This window comes from Saccopteryx bilineata, chromosome 2, assembly GCF_036850765.1.
Source record: "Saccopteryx bilineata isolate mSacBil1 chromosome 2, mSacBil1_pri_phased_curated, whole genome shotgun sequence".
NCBI classification, from domain to species: Eukaryota; Metazoa; Chordata; class Mammalia; order Chiroptera; family Emballonuridae; genus Saccopteryx; species Saccopteryx bilineata.
Window position 1 is genome coordinate 362,287,531 of NC_089491.1, and position 25,122 is coordinate 362,312,652.

The 25,122-nt window shown below is 40.4% G+C and overlaps 1 protein-coding gene across 2 annotated transcripts in view; it reads left to right on the forward strand.

The window, feature by feature from the left end:
* The window catches only part of BLMH (bleomycin hydrolase), a 43,837-nt gene that overhangs the window by 9,189 nt on the left and 9,526 nt on the right, over positions 1 to 25,122 (forward strand). For both annotated transcript variants that reach the window (XM_066263129.1, XM_066263128.1), the window contains exons 6-11: positions 56 to 148; positions 9,281 to 9,436; positions 10,301 to 10,459; positions 10,547 to 10,614; positions 11,653 to 11,770; positions 14,843 to 14,912. In XM_066263129.1, the coding sequence (XP_066119226.1) occupies positions 56 to 148; positions 9,281 to 9,436; positions 10,301 to 10,459; positions 10,547 to 10,614; positions 11,653 to 11,770; positions 14,843 to 14,912 (664 nt within the window). The remainder of the gene's footprint in view (positions 1 to 55; positions 149 to 9,280; positions 9,437 to 10,300; positions 10,460 to 10,546; positions 10,615 to 11,652; positions 11,771 to 14,842; positions 14,913 to 25,122) is intronic.

Sequence of the window (25,122 nt, forward strand, 5' to 3'; positions counted from 1 at the left end):
CATTTACATTTGAATTTGGGTAAATATTGTGATTCTGACTAACTTTCTGTCGTAGATGAGAGAATTCTGTATACGACTGCGGAACCTTGTATACACTGGAGCAACCAAAGGAGAAATCTCAGATACACAGGATTCCATGATGGAGGAGGTAAATAACAATTACTTGGATTTTTTTGTTACCCTTCTAAAGAACTCTCAGAATATTCCCATCCATTAAATTGATTAAGAAGAATAGTCATTACAATAAATGTTGAATTGAAAACTTACTTATTTTACAGCTGTAAAAACTGAGGTATAGACTTGGCATTTTAGTATGGGACTTGTAGTTACTTCCATCTTCTAATTACGAGTTTAGTGATCTATATAATTCGTTGTCTTATTCACTTCATAAGTATTGAATACCTTCTCTGAGTTTGACACTGGATACAGAGATGATGAGGACAATCTCTACTCTCAAGGAGCTCAGTCTGTTGGGAAAACAAACACATGGATATTTATAAATCCTGTGTTAGAGATGTGTAAAAAAAGGATTTTGTGGTTGTCATAGAGGAAGGAGGGACTAATTCAGTCAGCTGAAGGTGTCGTGGGAAGGTCTTTGAGCCAGCTCTTAAAAGAGCAGTAGGAATTTACCAGGTGGATAATAGGAAAGACTGTTCTAGACAAAAGGAATAGCATGAACAAAAGTATAATTTTCAGAGAGTAGTGTAGCTGAAAATTGTGTAAGTATGATTGGGAGCAAATTAAGCTAGAAAGGCAGAGTTATGAGGGCTCTTAGGAGATACCAAGACTTTTGGCTTTATTCTGTAGGAATAAAGAGGGGAAACTATTGATGGTTATATCAGTTAAAATAATGTATGTAAAATAATAATATTGATGTTGTATCAGAAAACATTTGGAGCCCTGGCCAGTTGCTCAGTGGATAGAGCATCAGCCCGTGTGTGAACATTTCAGGTTTGATTTCCTGTCAAGGCACACAGGAGAAGCTACCGTTTGCTTCTCTCCCCCTCCTCCTTCTCCCCCTTCTCTTCCTCTTCCCCTCCTGCAGCCAGTGACTTGATAGGTTCGAACATGGCCCAGGGCGCTGAGGATAGCTCAGTTGGTCTGAGCATGTCAGCCTCATGCCTAAAAATAGCTCGGTGCTCAAGCATCAGCCATAGACGGGGTTGCCAGGTAGATCCTGGTTCGGGTGCATGCAGGAGTCTGCCTCATTATCTTCCCCTCCTCCCACCTGAAAAAGAAAGAAGAAAAAGAAAACATTTTGGAAAAGCTAAAAAGCATAAACAAATCTAAATTAATATCATCTATAATCTAAAGGAGGAGAAGCAGATGGTTGCTTCTCCTGTATGCCCTGACAGGAACTCGAACCTGGGACTTCCACACAGTGCTCTACCATTGAGCCAACCAGCCAGGGCCTGTTTACTTTTTTTTTTTTTTTAATATGCTGGAGTGACATTGACTAACAAAATTATATAGGTTTCTGGGTGTAGTAGAAAAGAAATAGTTAGGTGGACAAGGATTTCAATTCTGGCTCTATCATTTAGCAGCTCTGATCTTGGGTAAAATATTTAACCTGTCTAAAATTCAGTTTGGGACTTAAAATATATTCCTTATTGGATTTTTGGTGGGAATCAAATAAAAAATTAAATAAAAAGAATGCAAGGCGTAGCATATAGCAGTAGTTCAGTTAATGTTCTCTCTCCTTCCTGCTTGGAATGATTCTCTTGTTGAGGCTGTGTCTCTTGCATACATGAATATAGTAAGGGGGTAGGATGTAATGAGGATGAATTTTCTATAAACAGTTATGGAAAAGGACCCAGACAATATTTCTTGCAGATCATAGTCATCCTGTTGGCTTTTGATGTTTACTTTAATGATCTTTTAAATTTTTTTATTTTTTAAAGATTTTATTTATTCATTTGAGAGAGGAGAGAGAGAGAAGGGAGACACAAGGGGGGAGGAGCAGGAAGCATCAACTCCCAACTCCCATATGTGCCTTGACCAGGCAAGCCCAGGGTTCCGAACCGGGGACCTCAGTGTTCCTGGTCGAGGCTTTATCCACTGCACCACCACAGGTCTGGCCACTTTAATGATCTTTTAAAGCAGTGGTTCTCAACCTTTCTAATGCCGTGACCCCACAATACAGTTCCTCATGTTGCGGTGACTCCAAACCAAAAAATAATTTTGGTGGCTACTTCATAACTGTAATTTTGCTACAGTTATGATTCGGAATGTAAATACCTGATATGCATTATGTATTTTCTGATGGCTTTAGGCGGCCCCGCTGGGGTCGCGACCCACAGGTTAAGAACCACTGTTTTAAAGGATATAGCTAAGATCCACTCTTGTTCATGAGGTTGGCTGATATGAATTAGGGCAGATACGTATCACATATCTTTCCTCTCCTACTCGTACCTTGGAAAAATAGTAAGACACAATCATACCAAATATCGAGTATGGATGCTTTTTTTTTTTCCCCCAAGTATGGATGCTTTTAAGATTATTTACTTAATGATTCTGCCTAAACTGTTGACTACAGAATTATGTATGATAGGTTTTTAGGTTTTACAATCTTCCAAAGGACTCCTCTTTATTGAACCCAACTCTTTGGTAATGAGAAGTGTAGCTATGGTTGTAAAGCCAAAGATTAGTACCTATGATATTCCTGACCTTGTAGGCATATCAAAATGATGTCTTACCAACAGCCATGAAGCTCTGAAAGCTTTGAATGGAAGGGGTTATATGCTTAAAGCATTCTTTCTGAGGGAAGAGAAGTACAGGTTGCTTGATAAGATGACAGACAAGTCAAATCTGTTTTGGAAACGTTGTCACCTCTATTGCAATGTTTTCTCAGTGCAGCTACTCTTTTTTTTTTTTTTTAATTTATTGATTAATTTTAGAGAGAGACAGAAACATCAATCTGTTTCTGTATGTACCCTGACCAGGGATCAAACCATCAACCCAGTGGTTCTCAAAGTGTGCGCCAGGGCGCACTGGCGCACCCTAGAAGATTTCCAGTTGCGCCCTATGGTATTCAGAGAAATATGTGCCTGTTGGGGACCAGAAAACCAATAGGGCTTTTGGAGTTTAGACTTTTGGGGGACAGAGGTGTGGGGAATTGGCTGTAAGCTGACGGTCTACCCAACCCCCTACCTCACTTGCCTAATTAGGTTGCAAAAGGCTGTTAAGCTGTGGTGCTGGATTGTTTACACTCCCCCATGTTCCCCAGAAAGACTGGAAGCAAGTGTCTTCTATCCTTTGTTTGGTGTAAAGTTAAGATGATATGTATGGTGGGGGTGTTCTGCACTCAACACAATTAGAGTAAAAAGAGAGGAATTCTCCAACGTATTGACGAGGAAATGAGTTTGCCTTTCAGATACATGCCCAAACATTGAAGAAATCACTAGGACACATCAGGCTCATGTTTCTCATAAACACAAGAATGAAAAAACTTAACACATTCACACCAGGACCTGCCGAATTTACTAAATCTTACTAAGAATGTAAGATTTACTTACTATGAATCTATATATATAAAAAGATAACTTTTTTGTCGTTTTTTATTTTTATTTTCTTTTTTTATTTTTAACCCCTCTTTTTTATGAATTCTAAAAAGCATAACAAAAAATGTAGCATAAAAATGTTTTTAATGTCAGAATAAGTTTAATTTTGTCCTATTTATTTTATTTAATTACCATAAAAGCACGCTTGAACTTTATATTTTTTTCTTTAATATTTGACTTAATTATTATAACATATTTCTCAGAAATTTGTATATAGTACGCCTACAATTACAATTATTCCTAGGATTTTAAATGCACCCGACTTCAAAAATTTTGAGAACCACTGTATCAACCTCTGTGTATCTAGAGCAGACGATGCTCTACCCAAGCGAGCTATTCGGCCAGGGTGTGCATCTACTCTTTTTAGCCTCCAGATCACTTTAGGATTATTAATGTGTTCTACATCAAAGCTGTTAAAAACACAACATAAAACAGACTAGAAATAATATTTTTCAGTGCCATGAAAAGATACAAGAAGCCATTATCATTTACTTAGGAAATTCTATAATAGTGATTCTCAGTTCTTAAAAGCATTATATAGTCCTAGACTTAGACCTAAAAAATTGATTCTCCTATGAAAAATCTAGTTATCTATAGCTTTATTTTTTATTTTAAAGATTTTTATTTAAAAAATTTCTTTTAATATCAAAAATATAAAAAAAATACAGTGAAAAGTCTTTTTTCAACCCTGTTTTCCATTTTCTGAGTTCCCACATACCCCAAATTAGTTTTATTAATTTGTTAATTCTACTACAAGTTTGTTATTTTTCCGTTTATTTTTTTATACAATCCAATACAAGTATATATTATTTTCCCCCTCCTTTTGAGTCACAAATGTTAGTATATTAACAACATATCTTGGAAATCTTTCCATATTGATACATCAAGAACGTCTTGCCTGACCTGTGGTGGCACAGTGGATAAAGCATCGACCTGGAAATGCTGAGGTCGCCGGTTCGAAACCCTGGGCTTGCCTGGTCAAGGCACATATGGGACTTGATGCTTCCAGCTCCTCCCCACCTTCTCTCTCTGTCTCTCCTCTCTGTCTCTCTCCCTTTCTCTCTCCTCTCTAAAATGAATAAATAAAAAAATTTTTAAAAATTTAAAAAATTTAAAAAATTAAAAAACCTTAAAAAAAAAAAAGAACTTCTTGGCCTAACCTGTGGTGGCGCAATCGATAAAGCATAGACCTGAAACACTGAGGTCACTGGTTTGAAACCTTGGCCTTGCCTGGTCAAGACACATATGGGAGTTGATGCTTCCTGCTCCTTCCCCCATTCTCTCTCTGTCTCTCTCTCCTCTCTAAAATGAATGAATGAATAAGAATTTCCACATTTTAAAAAATATTTGTATGGTATTCCATTGTTTGTATATACCATAAATAATTTAACTGATCCCTGTCAGTGGACATTGTGGTTATTTTCAAACTTCTATTTTATACACTGCCATAAACAATCTTATACATACAACATTTTGCATATGTGTGTGTGTACCTGTAGGTTATAATTCTAGAAGTAGAACTTTTTATTGAATTTATTGGGGTTATAATGGTTAATAAAATTCTATAGGTTTCAAGTCTACAATTATATATTATGTCACCTGTATATTGTATTGTGTGTTCACCACCCCAAGTCCAGTCTCTCTCCATCACCATGTGTCCCTCTTCTGCCTCCTCTCCCTCTCCCTATCTTCCTTTTCCTCCACCAGCATGAAATTTCTGATGGACTAACACCCATCCACAGACTGGCAGTTGAAAACCACTGACAAGGAAAAGGAAAGAATTAGTGATGTCATGGTATCTTAAGGGGGTGGGGGCTTGCAGATATGAGAGAAGGCCTTTTGGTGGCTGGGGTGTGTGAGGGCACCAGTGTGTGGAAAGGGATATATGAGTGAGAGAAATAAAAGTCAAAGAAGCAAGGCACTGGAAGAGGGAAAGAATAGGTGTGATCTAAAGTAATGCTTTCAAACTTTAATGTGTGTCTGAATCCCCTGGAGATCTTGTGAAAATGCAGGTTCAGTAGTTCTGGGTTGGACCTAGAGAGTCTTCAGTGTATTTCTTTGACTCAAACACCACTCTGAAAGTAGTCTCAAGGTCATCATTTGACTTATAATCTATATGGAGCTCTGCAGATGAGTTCATTTCCTTTAACATCATGGAAAAAAGGGCACATATTTTTTAAATGTACTCTTAATAGTGTTTTCTTTGCCTGAAAATATATCTAATGCTTCCAGAAAGTATCTCCCTGCCTTCTTTTGCAGGCACAGTTGTTTTTGTTGTTTTAAAAACAGATCCGTGCCTTCTTTTCATTCCCCACCAGAAAGCAGTAGAGAGCCGTCTTCCCCTCTTTCCCTTTTCTCTGCAGGTCTAGTCACCAAGGTCCCTACTCCTTCCCTCTGGTAACTAGCTCATTTACCGTCAACACTGAACTTGCTTCAAATTCAAAGTTCAGCTGCTTTCTGTGACCACTTTTGTGTCCTTATGGCATTTCTACTCTGTGATCAGTAAGTCATTTTACCTTTGAGCCTCGTTTCTCCATCAATAAAACTAAGAAATTAGGGTAGATAATTTCTTAAGGACACTGTAGTTTTGCATTTTTATAATAGAAGTTACTAATCTTTATCTAGTGCTTTAGACTTTACTATGACTCTCAACCCAGGATTGTGTCTGCTTGTAGCTGGCTTTAAACTCTCTTTAATACCCTTCTAAGTATTTATGACTGTAACTATTCCATCCTGACTTTCTCTTCCCATTTGATGTCTCTCTGCTCGTTAACCCTGGGTATGGAAATTGACTCAATCCCACATCATTTGTCTTTGGAAGCCACACATTCTTTTCCCATGTTCCTTGTCTCCTGCTTTCTGTGTCCTTTTCCTTTTTTCCATTTTTTATCCTGATTCTATTATTCACCAATTTTCAGTTTGGTGTAATGACTCGTGTTCAGTGTCCGGTATCTTCTTTTGTCCTGAATGCCAAATGCATCTTCATGAGAAGCAAGTGACTTTTCTAAGTTGCCCACCAGAGAGCAGACTTGGATATCCAAACCTTACTGCCAGTTTTGTACCTTTGGGAACAGGGAATGTCATTGCAGAATAGCAGAATCTCTTATCAAGAAAATATTGTATCAGGGGCCCTGGAAATTTTACTTTGGAGACATTTTTGAATTAGAGCTTGTTTAACTATTGTTAATTGGCTTGGAGCCAAATATCCTTTCCAAAGTCTGACGAGTTCAGAGTTTGCAAAGGCTGAATGAGGTTACTAAGGGCCTTTAAAATCTGACCATGCTTATCAGGGAAATGCCAATTAAAACTACACTGAGATACCATTACATACATACCCACCAAAAAAGTAAAATTATAATGCCGGGTATTGGCAGAAGTGCAGAACAACTAAAGAACAAATTACTGATACAGCCCTGTGAGTTCATCTCACAGCATTGTCAATAAAGGAGGCCAGATACAAAAGAGAGTATATAGTGTGATTCCATTTATTTATTTATTTATTTTTTAAACTCTGGACCCATGGAACAGTACTTTTTTTTTGGATTGTGTGTGGCTTCAGAGTGTAGTTCTGCCACTTACTGGTATGTGACCATAAGTACATTATTTAATTTCTTTGAGCCTTGAGCTCTTTTTTTTTTTTAAACTGAGAGGAGGGTAGGTAGACTCCTCTCACATGTGCCCTGACCGGATCCACCCGGCAACCCTGTATGGGCCTGATGCTCAAATCAACTGAGCCATCCTCAGTGCCTGAGTCCAACGCTCGGACCAGCTGAGCTGTCCTCAGTGGCTAGGGGCTGATGCTTGAACCAGTTGAGCCACTGGCTGCGAGAGTGGAAGAGAGAAAGTAGAGGGGGAAGGCAGGGGAAGAGAAGCAGATACTTGCTTATGTGTGCCCTAATCGGGGATTGAACCTGGGATGTCCGCATGTGGGGCCGACGCTCTATCCACTGAGCCAACTGGCCAGGACCAAGCCTTGATCTTTTTTGAAAAATGGAGGGGAAATTATAACTTAAGAGAGTATTATGAGAATTAAGCGAAAAATATGTATATAGTATCTAGCAAAAAATAGGCACATTTAGTAAATGTAAGGTTCATTTCTCTTGAATATAACAGTGTATACAAATGCGTGGTACAAATAATAGAGATAATAAGTGATGAATTTGGATGCATTGGTGACTGGAGTGGAGAAAGAGGGGCAGATCATAGTGTTATATTTTTTTAAAGATATAGCAGATTTGTTAGAGCAGAGGAAGTACTTTCTATACTCTGATCTTATATAAGGTATTTCTCTGTATCTCAGTGTCTTTCTGTACAATAATATGAAAGTGGATTGTTATGATGCTAACTTGCTGTTGTGACATCATTAGAAAATGTTATGGTTTCACAACCCACAAAATGGAACCTTACTACTTACTAAAAGTTATTCCTGTTCTAGTAATATATATATATTTAGAGACAGGGACAGACAGACAAGGAGGGGGAGAGATGAGGAGCATCAGCTTGTTGTTGCAGCACTTTTAGTTTTCATTGATTTATTTTTCATTCATGCCTTGATTGAGGGGCTCCAGCTGAGCCAGTGACCCCTTGCTCAAGCTGGTGACCTTGGGGTTTTTAACCTGGGTCTTCAGCTTCCCAGGTTAACACTCGACTCGCTGCATCACTGCCTGGTCAAGCTGTTCTAATAATATATATTTTTTAAACACAGAACTTTATTTTTAAATTTTTAAAAAAATTATTTATTCATTTTAGAGAGGAGAGAGAGTGACGGGGGGGGGGGGGAGCAGGAAGCATCAACTCCCATATGTGCCTTGACCAGATAAGTGCAGGTTTCAAACCAGCGACCTCAGCATTCCAGGTCGACGCTTTATCCACTGCGCCATCTCAGGTCAGGCTTTATTTATTTATTTTTTTGACAGAGAGAGGGACAGATAGGGACAGACAGACAGGAAGGGAGAAAGATGAGAAGCATCAACTTTTTGTTGTGGCTCCATAGTTGTTCAGTGATTGCTTTTTTATATGTACCTTGACGGGGGACAGGTGGGGGGGCTACAACAGAGCGAGTGACTCCTTGCTCAAGTCAGCGACCTTAGGCTTCATGCTAGCGACCTTTGAGCTCAAGCCAGCATCCATGGGGTCATGTCTTTGATCTCATGCTCAAGCCAGCGTTCCCTCACTCAAGCCAGGTACCTTGGGGTTTTAAACCTGGATCCTCTGCCTCCCAGTTTGATGCTCTATCCACTGTTCCACCACCTAGTCAGGCTCTGATATTTAACAGGTATTGTCATCCAATTGAAAAGTTAATGACTTTTCTTTGAGTAGAGAACTTTGTCACAATCAAAGAAAACCTCAAAGGAAATCATTTATAAAACATGTTCTTATTTGTCTAATTGAAATACAGTCAGCAGAGCAGGAACCCAGGCCTTGTTATATATCAATGGTGAGCAGCTTCTTGGCTAAGGAAGTTTTATTTACAGGGCAAGTACTAAGCACTAAATATTAATATTTAAGAATTGTGTTGTTCAAACTGTTTAAGAATTTAGAAGTTAACTGATACCAAATTCTGGACATCAACCTTTCAACTTTTAGAATGATATTTTCTGTGAAATTTCTGGCTTGAATTTAGCCACTGATTTCTTAAGTTTCCCAAGCTTGAGGAAAATGAAGAGGTAAATAACACTTTTTCCTAGCCATCACTTATCTGTCCTCCTTCTTTCATCCAGATATTCCGAGTGGTATGCATCTGTTTGGGTAATCCACCAGAGACATTCACCTGGGAGTATCGAGACAAAGATAAAAATTATCAGAAGATTGGCCCCATAACACCGCTGGAGTTTTACAGGCAACATGTCAAGCCTCTCTTCAACATGGAAAATAAGGTTGGAGACCTGCACTGGCAGCCACTGGCTGTTTACCTTCAAATGCCTGTTGACTACAAGGAAGGGTATAAGGTTCCTAGGTTAACATGCATGATCATCAAACTAGAAACAAAACAAACATTTTCTCCTTCTACAGACCTAATAAAGTTGATCACACCAGAATCCCCAGTGCTTCCCTGCAGAGATTTCTCTTAACTGTAGGCTAGTAGTCAGTTTAATTCCCACACGTTCCCCTGATTTTGGGCCCAGAATCATTTCCAGGTGCAAAGACAGTAAGTGCATATTGGGTGTTTCTTACTGTGGTTGCAGAGTCCCTCTGAAATGTACCCACACCCTGGGAACTCTCTCAGGGAAGGGAGCAGTGTCCATCCTAGTTTTTCCTGCTCTCTTCGGGTCATCTCCACTGCCTAGCAAGATGACCAAAGGCCCCCTTTCTTTATTGTCATCTTAACCTTCTTATAAGCAAATGGCTTTGTGTTATGATTGGAATCCCAGCTCAGCTGAGGTATTGCCAGGTGGTGGACCTGTCTGGTAACTTGAGAGCAGGGATCTTGTAATGTGGGATCTCCATCTTGCTTTACTGGTTACATGCAGTTCTTTAGAATTACTTTTGGGGTAATTCTTGCCAGTAGGAAAAATGTACCTACAAATGTGTCCCTTGCACTAATTAGAATATGCAAGGACCTCTTATCACTGACTTTGCCACCTTTTGTTTATTTTTTAGCAATGTGTTTGTAATGCATATTCTTGTAGGCAAAGGTGATGAGCTTTGATGCAGACATATGAACTTAGAGGAAAGGTAATATGTCTTGCTTGACATTCTTGGTTTTTCTGTTCTAATCAATATGTTCTTGATCTCAATAGATTTGTTTAGTCAATGACCCTCGGCCCCAGCATAAATACAACAGACTTTACACAGTTGACTACTTAAGCAATATGGTTGGAGGGAGAAAAACTCTATATAACAACCAGCCCGTTGACTTCTTGAAAAAGATGGTTGCTGCCTCCATCAAAGATGGAGAGGTTGGTATTGTTTCTGTGTCTTTTGCATGGGATTTATAGAAAGAAAGGATTTATTGTTGACTTCCTTCCTCTTTCCTCTATTTCTAGGCTGTATGGTTTGGCTGTGATATTGGAAAACACTTCAGTGGCAAGCTGGGCCTCAGTGACATGAATGTGTGAGTGCAAGAAATTGAAAATAGAAAGTTATTTGTGGGTTGTTGCTGTTGGAGTGCATTCTTTGTATGAAATGACTCACCCAGAGAGTAAGGTTGGCCTAAGAGTGGATCTCTTTCTTTCTATCTTGCAGAGTTTGGGGACTCTTAACGAGAACTCCACATACTTACATGCTGTAACCTGGGGAGTCAAGAGTATACTTTGTGTCTTCATTGAAATTGTTAGAGGTTCCTAAAAAGCCATTCTGTATGAGAAGGGCACTCTAAAAAAATAATTGATTACTGTGTAAATCTCAGAGATTTTGGAATGTAACAAAAGTTTTTCTAGACATCTTGTTTGCTATTTGGTCCTTCTGAACTACTTCTCTTACTTTGATGACTTACATATTTTGTCTTTATGACAACAAGGACTAATTTACATGCAATTTTTGTTTTTTTTACATGCATGCTTTAAAGCATTCCTCCTGGTTGTTGATGACAGTGAAGGTTCATTTGTGAATGAAAGTATACAAGATTTCTGGATTATTAAAGTATACCACTTTAGGGTTACTTATAAGTAATTGTTACTTGTAGAAAGTTGACAGTTAACAAGAGAAAAGAAATATGCTAAAAAAGAGAAATCATGATTTTTTTAACTTTGAAAATATTCTTGAATATTTTTGGTATTATATATTTAAATTTCACAGTCAGCAATGGTCTAACTGAATTTCAGAAACTGGTCATTCTACCAGCTTAAAAGAGACTGTTTTTGGAAGAAGTCAAAAGCTTAAAGTTTTCTTGCCAAAATAACTATCCAAGCTCATCTGGTCAACTTTTTGATATGAGGAGTTTGTTAATCACTTCATATTTCTTGAGTACTCTGTGACACACAGAGAATGGATGCCACTGAGGGACTAAATTCTGCATTGCCCAATTCTCTGAAGAGCTAGTCCATTTGGAGCTATTGGGCCCCTTCAGTTTTCTCTGTTTTACAGTCAAAATGCTATTTTCCCCCCTTGATTGTGCTCTCTTTATTCTGTGCTGTCTTTTTTCTTTTTATAGCTATGACCATGAGTTAGTGTTTGGTGTCTCCATGAAGAACATGAATAAAGCTGAGAGACTGACTTTTGGTGAGTCACTTATGACCCACGCCATGACCTTCACTGCTGTCTCAGAGAAGGTATGACCCTCAGCATGCCTCCCACTGTGTTTACACAGGTGGGCCTACATTCTCCTCCAGACTGTTTATCCATCAGAGCTTCATTCATAGTGTATATGATTTTTGTTAAAAGTTAGCTTCCAAGCAAGACATTGTACCTGTGTCACTTGAGGTTTGACTGCGTACGCAGAGGTAGTGAAAATAGGAACTTTCTATGAGCAGAATTTGGTTCAGCAGGGAGTAAGGAATTAACTGCTTTTCTTTTTTTTCTTTTTTTTTTTTTTTATTTTTCTGAAGCTCGAAACAGGGAGAGACAGTGAGACAGACTCCCGCATGCACCCGACCGGGATCCACCCGGCATGCTCTGCCCACCAGGGGGCGATGCTCTGCCCATCCTGGGCGTCGCCATGTTGCAACCAGAGCCACTCTAGCGCCTGAGGCAGAGGCCACAGAGCCATCCCCAGCGCCCGGGCCATCTTTGCTCCAATGGAGCCTTGGCTGCGGGAGGGGAAGAGAAAGAGAGAGAGGAAAGCGCGGCGGAGGGGTGGAGAAGCAAATGGGCGCTTCTCCTGTGTGCCCTGGCTGGAATCGAACCCGGGTCCTCCGCACGCTAGGCCAACGCTCTACCGCTGAGCCAACCAGCCAGGGCTTTAACTGCTTTTCTGTAACTTGTGTTCAGACTTACTTCCGTTCATTTGTCATTCAGATTCTTCTGCAGTAAAATGTCAGTAACAGTAATTTGTACCCATCCATTACTGGATTTATGCAGAGATTCAGGAAATTGGATGTACAGTATTTTGAATTTTCTATGAAATAACTCTGAATAGAATGTCACTATTTCTAGGATACACTGTTGGAAACACCAGGTGAAACTTTTTATCTGTCACAAATAAGTTCCCCATTTCTAGGCTTATAGAATGGATATTTTACACCTGTGCTCAGGGATCATAAGGAAGAAAAAATTTCAAACTACTTAAATTCTCTACTACCACAAACAAAATGAATGTTCTTTTTCTAACCTATTTAGGCGATGGGCACACAACACAATTAACAGTTCAAATGCTATTGAGATGTTCACCTGAAATCTATGTATTCTCATTGACCAATGTCACCCCATTACATTTAATTTCTAAGTAATAAATAAGTAAATGATTTAGATTAAAATAAAATAAATAACCTGTCAGAAAGTCACAGAATAACTAACGACATTAGAAGGAACTTTTTATAAAATACCTTAAATAATAAAGTAAAATATTTAAATAAAATAGTACTAAAATACTAAATGGTGTATATGTTTGGACCAACTCAATTCAGTGGTTTTATAATATAAAGTTCCTTAAATTCAGGTTAAACTTTTAAATTATTCAGAGGACTATTAAGAAACAAACTAAAAACCTTGAAATTTCTAAGAGAGGTTTGGCTTTTTTATCTGTTTTATTATTCATAGTTTTTAATTAATAATCACACATACTTATTCAGAAATAAAAATTACACATACCATGTCATTTTCTCCGGAACTTTCCTTCTTTGATTGGCATGGTTTATTAACATGCCGTTTTCTCCTCAGGGAAATGGCGCTACTTTCCATGCTAATAGAATCAAGCAGAACTTATATTACCACAACTGGAACGTCATAATGGGATTTTTCTCTTCCTCCCAGTATGAGTTTTTGAGCACTAAAACTTAGCTTGCACTTCATTTTTTTGAAATATAATGCAGAGATAGATGCTAGTAGCTGTATTCTGGGACATTCTTTCTTATTGCTGATTTCTTAGACTCTCTGTAAAGGAGGACTAGGTATTAGTCTTAGTCTATATTTGTAGATGACACATCCAGATCTATTCATGCAGGAATTCATTGGCAAAAGAAAGACAAAGAAGCATTTTCAGACTTTTTATAATAAATGACCTTAGGGTAATATAGATTCTGACAGTGGTATTTAAAAAGAAAGTAAAGAAGGACAATAGTGGGGGGAACAGAAAACCAAAACAGACATTTAATAGGCTAGGCTTAGAATGTGTAGTTTAATGATGTAGTTTTAAAGGTGCCTGGGGCTAAGATTAAGGGGTGGTACAGATAAGGGTTTGAAACTTGTAAGTTTTATTGTTAGCTATTTCTGAGATTGAAAATCACTGAGATCCAAGAAAACAGCCAAGAAGAGTCACATCCCATGTAGATGAGGCTCATGCAGTTATGTGCAAGTGGGACTTGACAGATGAAACCATTAGGAGATAATACCAGAGCCAGCTCTCTTCTCATGCTACAAGATTTAAGTTGTTTTGACATCAGTGAATGTCCTGGCTAAACATGAAAAACGAACATCTTTTCCCAAATGGAGCCTTCCTTTTGTTCCTCTCTCTATCACTACAGTAAAGAATATACATGAGGTTTTCATGATGTGTGTCATTGTTCCTTTAAGATGAAAATTGAGCTTATTTTATTAATGAAGATAGAAGAGGGGAAACGGTAGTACTGCCTGCCTGGGGTTTGTTTTGTGAAAATAGCCTTTTTCCTTTTGCTTTGCCGTTTGGTCTCTGTTGTATTAAATTCAGGAGCAGTGTAACTGAATCAGCAGAAGCGCATGTTTGAGAGTGTCAGCACAGTGCTTGCCCCAAAGTAGAAAATGAGGCAGTATGATGAGAATGTGTTTTCTTTCTTAAACTCTGACCAGATCTTAGAATCATTTCTAAAATAAATACATTGCGATGCCTTCGCAAAGGATGCTGATCGATTAGAGAAGCAAGAGTCTGGCTGCAGGTGGTGGTCACTGTTTTAGTAACTTAATATTTTGTTTTTCTTAGCCAAGTAGCATTTTAATGTGCTTATTTTCTGTATAGAATGGAGTATAAAGAGAAAATAATGTGATTACTTTGTTAAGTTTGTTGCATTTTTACGCCAAGAGCTTCAAACACTTCTGTTGGAGCATCCGTTTAGCTGCAGCAGACAAGACATGGCTGTGATCATGTGAGCACATCATGGCTGTATAGAGAAGGCTGTTTTTTTCTGAGTGGCTGAGGGAAGCTAAAATTGACATGACTTATCAGCAGGAGGGTTCTAGTTTCAGACTATCCACTCTTATCCACTCTTTTGCAGGATGATCAGGATGGTGTATTTATGAAATGGAGAGTGGAGAATTCATGGGGTGAAGACCATGGCCACAAAGGTGAGCTTAAGCTGGTAATACCAACTTAGGGTGCCTGGAGTCTGCTCTACTCTCTGCTTTAAGAACTATCGGTAAAAAGCTGCTCTAGAGTGGAGCATTTTTCAGTAATTGATCCAATTGGATAGACTATTCTAGAGAAAAATCTGAAGATGCAGTTTGCTCCCAGGATTCCTATGACCAAAATAGTGTGCCTGAATCCCCCAAGTTGACTCTGAGACTAATATGTGTTGACATTTGTTCTAAATCCTGCTGACCCTACTAGACTCTTTATACCAAAATACCTTGGCTAATGAGAAGGTTAAGTGCCTTTTGCCAGGATACTTGCTGTATAGCATTTGGCGCATTTTCATCTACTGCACTAACTAGAAAGTCAGAGCTTATGACTGGAGAAATGACATTGGCAAGAAACTTTAGGCATTTATTAGAGACTCTAGGAGTTGTGGGTCTATAAAGGCAAAGATTGTTTCAGTTACTGTTTAAAAGTTTTTGGGTCTTTTTTAAGAGAGAGGAGGGGAGATAGTGAGACAGACTGCCACATGCGCCCCAACCATGATCCACCTGGCCAGTGCTTGAATCAACTGAGCTATTTTCAGTGCCTGAGGCTGATACACTCTGTAAAATTGAGCTATATTCAGCGCCTGCAGCCTACACTTGAACTAATCAAGCCACTGGCTATACGGGAAGAGGTAGAGAAGGGGAAGAGGGGAGGAAGAGGGAGGAGGAGAGAAGCAGTTGTTTGTTTCTCTTCTGTACTTTGGGAATCAAAGCCAGGATGTCCATACACCGGGCTGATGCTCTTATCAACTGAGCCACCAGCCAGGGCCTAAAAGTATTTGACTCTGACAAATCAAAACTCTGGCAGAAGTTGTAAGTAAATTATAATAATTAGACTAAAAAAAAAAAAAGGTAATATATGAGTTGCAGAAAAATATATATATAAACAAAAAGAAGAAAATAAAGATCTCTAATAATCTTAATATCCACAGATCATAGGATATTTTTTCCTGCAAATTTTTGAGACCATATTTTTAAAAACTTTTTTTATAGTAGATAAAAGCCTAAGAAGCTTTTATGCTTTAATTTCAGGGTTTTGAACCAAAATTGATAACTACAATAGAGTATTGTGCATGTGAGTGTGTATGTATATTTCTTACTTTTAGCCAGTGGATTCCGGCTAGGAAAAACACATTAACCACAGCTTACTAGACTAGAAGGAAGACTGGGAGGACGTAGGTAGGGAAGCTAGCGGGATACCTAGACACTTGAAATCAAACATCAACATACATCTCACCCAAGCAGGAATCAGCCAGAAATTTTCTTAAAAAAAAAAAAAAAACAGAGGCCCTGGCCAGTTGGCTCAGTGGTAGAGCATCGGCCTGGTGTGCAGGAGTCCCGGGTTCGATTCCCGGCCAGGGCACACAGGAGAAGCACCCATCTGCTTCTCCACCCCTCCCCCTCTCCTTCCTCTCTGTCTCTCTCTTCCTCTCCCGCAGCCAAGGCTCCATTGGAGCAGAGTTGGCCCGGGCGCTGAGGATGGCTCTGTGGCCTCTGCCTCAGGCGCTAGAATGGCTCTGGTTGCAACAGAGCGATGCCCCAGATGGGCAGAGCGTCGCCCCCTGGTGGGCGTGCCAGGTGGATCCGGTCGGGCGCATGCAGGAGTCTGACTGCCTCCCCGTTTCCAACTTCAGAAAAATACAGGAAAAAAAACCCCAAAAACCCAGATACTAGAGATTTCGGTAACTCTCTGCCTGTTGCCTCCCTTTGTGTTTAGAATAGTTTTTTTCAACTATATTCATCAGAGCCCCAGATTTTCAAGGGTAAAAGGTAGAGAAGGAGGATGGAAGTTTGGAAGTGAGCAGATGGGGCTTCAGTAGTTTATATTTGAAAACTTTTGTCTTAGAAGAGCCTATTAACCCAAGTTTTGAACTTGACAGTATGCTGTGAGTGAGCAACACAGGCCTGTTGTATGTGGTCAAAACCTGAAGGCCATTGAATCTGTTGTTCAAAGTCTTCGTCTCCCTGTGGTCATCGCTGGGTTTTGGTTAACTGTCCCTGGGATCTGCTGTGAAATTTAGCAGCTCAGTGTTTATGTGTGAACAAATACAAGCATTATCAATGTATTTCTGTTTATCATAAGATAGTTATATGTCCCCCTTCTGTAATTTATTCTGTGATTACCTGGTGCTCTTTAAATTACTGTTATGTATTAGAGTGCAACATTTTATTTATTTGTTTGTTTGTTTATTTTTGAGAGAGAGACAGACAGATAGGGACAGACAGAAATGGAGAGAGATGAGAATCATCAGTTCTTCATTGCAGCATCTTAGTTCATTGATTGCTTTTCTCATCTGTGCCTTGGTTGGGGGCTCCAGCTGAGCCTGTGACCCCTTGCTCAAGCCAGAGTCCTTGAGCTTCAAGCCAGGGACCTTTGGGCTCAAGCCAGCAACCATGTGATTATGTCTATGAACCCACACTCAAGCCTGATGATCCCACACTCAAGCTGGCAACCTTGGGGTTTCAAATCTGGGCCTTCAGAGTCCTAGTCTGACACTCTCCTGTGCCACCGCCTGGTCAGGTGCAACATATTTCTTTTTTTTTTTTTTTTTTTTTTTTTTTGTATTTTTCTGAAGCTGGAAACCGGGAGAGACAGTCAGATAGACTCCAGCATGCGCCCGACCGGGATCCACCCGGCATGCCCACCAGGGGCAATGCTCTGCCCCTCCGGGGCGTTGCTCTGGCGCGACCAGAGCCACTCTAGTGCCTGGGGCAGAGGCCAAGGAGCCATCCCCAGCGCCCAGGCCATCTTTGCTCCAATGGAGCCTTGGCTGCGGGAGGGGAAGAGAGAGACAGAGAGGAAGGAGGGGGGGGTGGAGAAGCAAATGGGCGCTTCTCCTATGTGCCCTGGCCGGGAATCGAACCCGGGTCCCCCGCACGCCAGGCCGACGCTCTACCGCTGAGCCAACCGGCCAGGGCCTGCAACATATTTCTTAATTAGTGGTTTCTTAGGAGGTGAATTTCATTCTAAGACAAATGCACATTGAGATCATGTAGAGAGGGGCATAAACCTTAAAGCTAGCAGAAAGCTTAAAAATAAACAGTTTGCATAGTTATATCTGTAAATTAATGATAGTTAAGAAATGAATGCAAAGGAATAGCTTACTTTGAATTAGAAGGATTTGTTGTAACACTTTAAAACACAAAGTATTGCTTCAAATAAACCTCTGTAGCTTGTTTCATTTTGGTCTGATTTGGTCCCTGTAGTTTGGTTTGTTATCACAGAAGTTAGTGTCTGGGAAAAGAACTAAAGTTATGGTTTGTTTAAATGAGCCTGGATCAGTTGGCCAGCTTCTGTGACATTTTTTGATCTTTATTAGTCACTGAGTTTGTAGATAGCAGTGATATCCATTTAAGAGAGGATAAATAAACACTTGTAAAGCCAGGTAAATGCTCAGTTTTGGGTAGTGTGAGTTACTGTTTTTATTACTTTGAACCTAAGTACCTACACTTAAAGAGCATTCTGGCCACTTCACTAGTTTTTTCCCCCACTCAACTGTGCTCTCTACAACTCAGTACAAGTTTTACTTTGCTGACTTACTCATCCTCCTATCATAGTCGTCCCCCTCTGTCCACACAGGGGACCCCTCAGATACCAAACCGCACAGATGTGAAAGTCCCTTATATATATAAAATGGAGTATTTGCATATAATCTACGCATGTCCTCCTGTAGACTTGAAATTGTCTATATATATATATATATATAATACAATACAATGTAAATGCTTTGTAAATAATTGTTATACTACAGTGTGTCCGTAAAGTCTTGGTGCACTTTTGACTGGTCACAGGAAAGCAACAAAAGACGATAGAGGCCTGACCTGTGGTGGCGCAGTGGATAAAGCGTCGACCTAGAAATGCTGAGGTCGCCGGTTTGAAACCCTGGGCTTGCCTGGTCAAGGCACATATGGGAGTTGATGCTTCCAGCTCCTCCCCCCTTCACTCTTCTCTCCTCTCTCTCTCTCTCTCTATCTCTCCCTCTCCTCTCTAAAAAATGAATAAAAAAAAAAAAAAAAAAGACAATAGAAATGTGAAATCTGCACCAAATAAAAGGAAAACCCTCCCAGTTTCTGTAGGATGATGTGGCAGCATGTGCGCATGCGCAGATGATGACGTAACACCGTGTATACAGCGGAGTGGCCCACGGCCATGCCAGTCGAGATGTGGACAGTACAGAGGAAAGTTCAGTGTGTTCTGTGGCTCGCTAAATTCGAATCTGTGACCAAAGTGCAACATGAATATTGGCGCGTTTATAATGAAGCGCCACCACATAGGAATAACATTACTCGGTGGGATAAGCAGTTGAAGGAAACCGGCAGTTTGGTGGAGAAACCCCGTTCTGGTAGGCCGTCAGTCAGTGACGAGTCTGTAGAGGCTATACGGGATAGCTACCTAAGGAGCCCTAAAAAATCTGTGCGTGAGCCCACATCGAACTGCACTGAATAGGTATGAAACTGGGAGAGTTTTCCTTTTATTTGGTGCAGATTTCACATTTCTATCGTCTTTTGTTGCTTTCCTGTGACTGATCAAAAGTGCACCATGACTTTACGGACACACTGTATATTTTTTGGGAATAATAACAAGAAAAAAAGGCTAAATGTTTTCTACAGACACCTGCATTTTGCACCTAAGTATATCGTACAGGTCAGCAACAACATAATTCCCTCCACCCCTTGAATATTTTCTGTCTGTGATTGGTTGAATTCATAGGTGCAGAATCCGTGGGTACTAAAGACCATATGTTGAAAGAGCTAGGGTCTTGATTTGAATGGTCTGCCTGTAATCCTTCCTAGTGAAATCTACAGCTGTTCAGTTAAAGTTAAAATAACTTTTTTGTGTGTTTTTTAAAAACTGAAATGCCTGAGGTTATACAAAGCCAAGCATTTCGGTAGAAAGCCAAAAGATAAGAAATTGAACGGGGGTCGGGGGTGGGGTGGGGAGGAGGTAGGGAATAGTTCATTCAAAGCCAAAATAAATTATTCTCATGTACTTCTTGGTAATGAAGACTCAACAGGAAGGAAGGAAAGAAAACATGATCTAATTTAATTGGCACACTTGGCCTGACCTTAGGAGAATGCGGAGTATGTTATTATGCTGGTGATGTGTGTTTATCCCAGCAAGGCCCTCCTGTCTGTCATCCTGGTGGGGATTGGCTGGGACATCTGAGGCAGAGCCTCTGTGTTCTCTCCGGAGAAGTGACAACTCAAAACAGTGTTGCTGGGATTCTTTTTTCTATTGATAACATTGTTAATAGTTTGTTACTCTTTCGTATTTCTGCCTGTTCATTTTGATGGTGCCTGAAAACGCAGTGCTAATAATACAAGCTGGAGGTAAAGAGAGCAGAGATACCTGGGCAGGTTGCCCTTGCCCTCTGCTCACTCTTGGGTTTAGTCTTCGACCATCGGTCATGTTCATGGCCTTTCCTGTCCAGAGACCACTAAGTAAATCAGATAACCTATTTTGCAAAATGGGCAAAGATTCCTTTTGATCACAAGAAACATGAAAGGAGAAATTTTTGTCTTTCTGGGCTCTTTGAATTTCTTCATGTTGGTGAATTCTAGTTCCTTAGCTTTGAAAAGTTATAGGCTTGTTAGAGTAAGTAATTTGTAAATTTCATCTAAGAAGAGCATGATTTTTAAGCCAGGGTGACTCTAGTCTGATACTGGAGCCTGTTTTCTTAACCACTAAAATGTGCTTCCTCTCAGCTTCTCTGTTCTAGTAGCATCTAGTCCATTCATGGGAATAACAGATAATTCATGGCTTTGTTGACCAGAAAATAGTGACTGAGGGGACATAAAACTGTAGAGGATCTGAAGACATTGTGTAAATGTCTGATGTCGGGAGAAAGGGCTTTTAAAGCACCATTTTGGCTGGGAACATGAATAGGAGGGATGGCTGGGGCGCGTTGTGAGGGTTTGTGTCTAAAGTTAGCACATTGAGTTGAGCAAATAAAAACTATGTAATCACCCAGATTCCCCATAATTACTTAGCAAATGCTGCTTTATGTTTTTCCTTAATTTTTATCATGGACAATTTCAAGTACATATAAAATAAACAGAATAGTATTAAGGATGCCCCCTTCCCATGGGCCCATCACCCAGCTACAGTAGTTATCAACATTCAGCCATGCACATAACCAAGTATTTGGGGTAGTTAATAAATTCTTAGATAGTCTCCCTAATGAGCCAGTCTTATTATGGAACTTCTTTATGATTGGTTCACATGATCACGAGATGGTATTCCAGTCCTAAAGTCCAGTACAGCAGAACTCTGAATGTGAAATTATCATAACACAGTTCTTGATGCTTGTTTAGTTTAGTTTCTTAATAAGTTAAATAACAACGTTTTAAATGAGGGTTAGGGAGTGTTACTCTATTCTGTTTCTTTAGTGGTCACTCACTGAAAGTAAATCTATTACCTTTTTAAAACTTTGTTTCCTTTTTTATTCTTTTTCTTTTTTTTTAGCAAGAGAAAGGGACAGACAGGAAGGGTGAGAGACGAGAAGCATCACCTTGTTGTGGCACCTTTAGTTGTTCATTGATTGTTTCATATGTGCCTTGACCTGGGGGCTGAGCCATTGACCCCTTACTTAAGCCAGCGACCACGGGCTCATGTCTATGATAGCACGCTCAAGCTGGTGACCTCGGGGTCTCAAACCTGGGTCCTCAGCATTCCAGGTCAACACTCCATCCACTGCGCCACCACCCGGTCAGGCTCTTCTGGTTTTCATTTTGAACCAAGATTAATGTTTCATTTTTCAAATTGCTTTTGTGCCTTTCAGATACAAAATTGTTTTTAACCCCCATTTTTCACATTTTCTTATAAATAAGATTCTCTGTTCCTGATTCATTTTAGTGAAATTTTCAGACTTCCTCCTAAAAGGAAGTCTTGATAATTTAGTTACAGAGACTCGGGCACATTAGAGGTTAATCTGGAAAGGAACTTCTGTGCCTGATTCAGATTCTATCTGGTCATCTATAGCTTCCTTAAAACCAATAGTATGGCCTCACCAGCCAAATTGCCCCTTGTGATTTTGCACACAGTGTGTCCATAGCTAGGCACAAAACTCATCATATCCTTTATAGGATGTTACACTGTGGAACCAGGAGAGAGCTACCACTTCCTTGATTGTAGAGCCTCCACAGTAATTTAGCTCCTTATGGCTTCACATTTCTCTGTCAGCAGCATGGATGATTACTGTTCCTTATGAGGTCCTACGGTTTGTCTACATATATATCCATCAAGTGAAATGGTATGTGAAAGCACTTTTCAAACTGTATACTGTTAGATAACTCTAAAGTGTTCAGTTAATATTCCATATTTCTGTCAGAGGTACTTGGGACATGTAGTTCATAGTGTCTTGCTTCATAAGAGTTCAAAGTTTGCTCATGTATCTGTATTTATTTTTCCTCTTGACTTCAGTGTAGAGTAAATCAAGATATGAACATGAGAGATTATACCTGTGTTTTATGGGGGGAAATATAACAGACTTATAGAGAGGTTTTGATTTGCTCAGTTGCACAGTATCAGACATAGAATTGGGATTCAGATTTCTTAATTTCACACAGACTGTTTCCCTAAAAATGTATATGACTTATAAAAGATAATTGATGATTCACAGATTTGTTTGAGATTGTTTTGGATTTCTAGCGTAAATAATGTAAATTATGGACAGTATTGAGCTGAACTTGCCAAAATAAGAGAAAATTACATCAGTTAAAAGCAGAAGCTTCTATGCCCTGGCCTGTTGGCTCAGCGGTACAGTGTCTGCCCAGTGTTTGGATGTCCTAGGTACAATTCCCAGTCAGGGCACACAGGATAAGCACCTATCCGCTTCTCCACCCCTCCCCCTCTCCCTTAGCGCGCACTCTCTCTCTCTCAATCTCTCTCAATCTCTTCTCCTGCAGCCATGGCTTGGTTGGAGTAAGTTGGCCCTGGGCACTGAGGATGGCTCCATGGCCTCACCTCAGGTGCTAAAATATGTAGCTCAATTTCAGAGAAACGGCCTCAGGTAGGCAGAGCATTGCCCCATAGGGGCTTGCCAGGTGAATCCCAGTCAGGGCACATGTGGGAATCTGTCTCTCTGCCTGCCCGTTTCTCACTTAAGGGGAAAAAAAACAGGCTTCTGATTTCCTAGAAAAGGGCAGAATACAAATTTGTTATGTCACTACAGGGTTTTCCTGTCTCTACAGGCTTGGGAATGGTGCTGCTACCATCACATGTGGGTATCTGAGTTCTAGCAAGGGACTTCTCATCCTCCATTTTTATTAACTAAAGAGCCTACGTGACTGGGTTAAAAATATAATACATTTAAATGGAACGGGAAGCTTGCGCTGTCCAGCTGACTGCTGCTTTCTTCTCAAACTGTGTGACTAGGAGAGGGCTACTGTTGGTGAGAGGAGGACAAACTATGGGACTGAGGCCCTGTAATCAGGCATCAGTTTCAGGAAGAAATCTCCTCATACTTAATATAGGTTTTTGTGTGTATATTTGCTTTCTCCTGTAGAGAAGATCTGTAATTTTCACCAGATTGTCTCTAGTCTGTTTGCATTGGTTTGAGAAGCATAGAGGTTTTAAAGCATGGAGCCTGGAGCCAGACTTCCTTGATATGCATCCTGGCAATCCCTCCTTTTGTCTGTGCAGCCTTGGTCATTGTGTTGAACCTAACCAAGCCTCAGTTTCCCCAACTACAAAATGGGGATAATGATTGTATCTACCTCAGTGGTAAGAACTGTGCCAGGCAGATAAGTGCTCAAAAATATTAGCCATCATTCTTACTGTTGTGTTATCTGTAGATAGATGAGGAAAATGAGGCTCCTTCCCCTTTCCCTCCCAGAGGAGCTGTCCAGCTCACCCTGGTTCTAGCTTTAGAGCTCTTAGAATTCAGGCCCCAGTGCATCCATGGCCCCACATCACATCACCTGTTTATTGGACAGCGACTCGTCATGTAGGCTTAGTTTAGTGGGAGAAGCAGGGGAGGTGGATAAGCCTGGTGGTGAGGGGAAAGGGTTAGCGATAGCATCACCTCCCATTTCCTTTGGGAGGCAGGGAACTGTGCATAGACCTAGGTGAAATGAATGGCTCTCACCCTCAGAGGAATTTATGCTTACTCACCTGGGACTCTGGAAGGGAATTTGAAGAGATTGTGCTGTGACACAGTGACAGTCCTGGTGTGCTCCTCAGACTGTAAGGAATAGGATAAGTAAGTAGGCTAAGAAAACCGGAGAGATGATTCTCCAAGAAAGCAGATGACAGAAAGAGGAAGACCCGCGGAGATGACAGGCAGACGTGAAGGCTGAGGTGACTGGAACAGGTGAGGATTAGAGCAAAGCCGGGGCCTGGATGATAGGAGGGAGAGCTGGGTGGTGAATAGAACCACCGCAGAGCACTCAAAAGTGAGTCAAGGAGAGGCTTGGGGTTGGATTTGAAGGCTGTTTTTGGAAACTTGGAGGGGTAGGGGTGGAAGCCCAGCAGTCCTATTATGCCACATCAATATTTTACTTAATTCTTTTGAATCCTGAGGGACGGGGAAAATTGAAACTAGGACAATTGCAGTTATAAATCTTGCTCTGTGGGGTGTTAGTAATGTATTGTAAGAAGAGATATGTAACATAAACACAAGAATAAGTACAAAATAGTATAGGGGATAACGACAAGGGACATGGTGAATGGAAATGTGAGGCTCCTTACCAATTCTCAGGGGCAAGTGCAGTTTTAGGAAAGATACTAGGGTTGCGGCTTTTTTGGGAAGGGGAGTGGGAGGCCAGCCAGGGAAATGGTAGCTGAGAAGGGTAGCTCTTGGCATGTGGAGCATTTTCTGGGCCCGTCTGAGGAGTAAGGCCAAGAAATAATGTGTCCAGCCATCCACAGAGCTCTGGAGGAATGATAAAAAATCAGACTTTGGAGTAGTGATAGTTTGGGGGTCAGAGAGAAGTCATTGAATTTGTTCAGGAAAACAGAACCTTGGATGACACCTAAATTTTCCTCTCCTGTCCAGCAGCAAGGTCCTGGCAGAATTGAATACTATCAGACCTGCCTGCATTGTGCTGACTGGTGTGGGGTAAGGGGAAACCAGACTAGTTGGTCTGCTGGCCTCTCTCCTCAGCCCAGAAGTAGACAGGCTTCTTCTGGACTCCATAGCAGAGAACTTTGTTG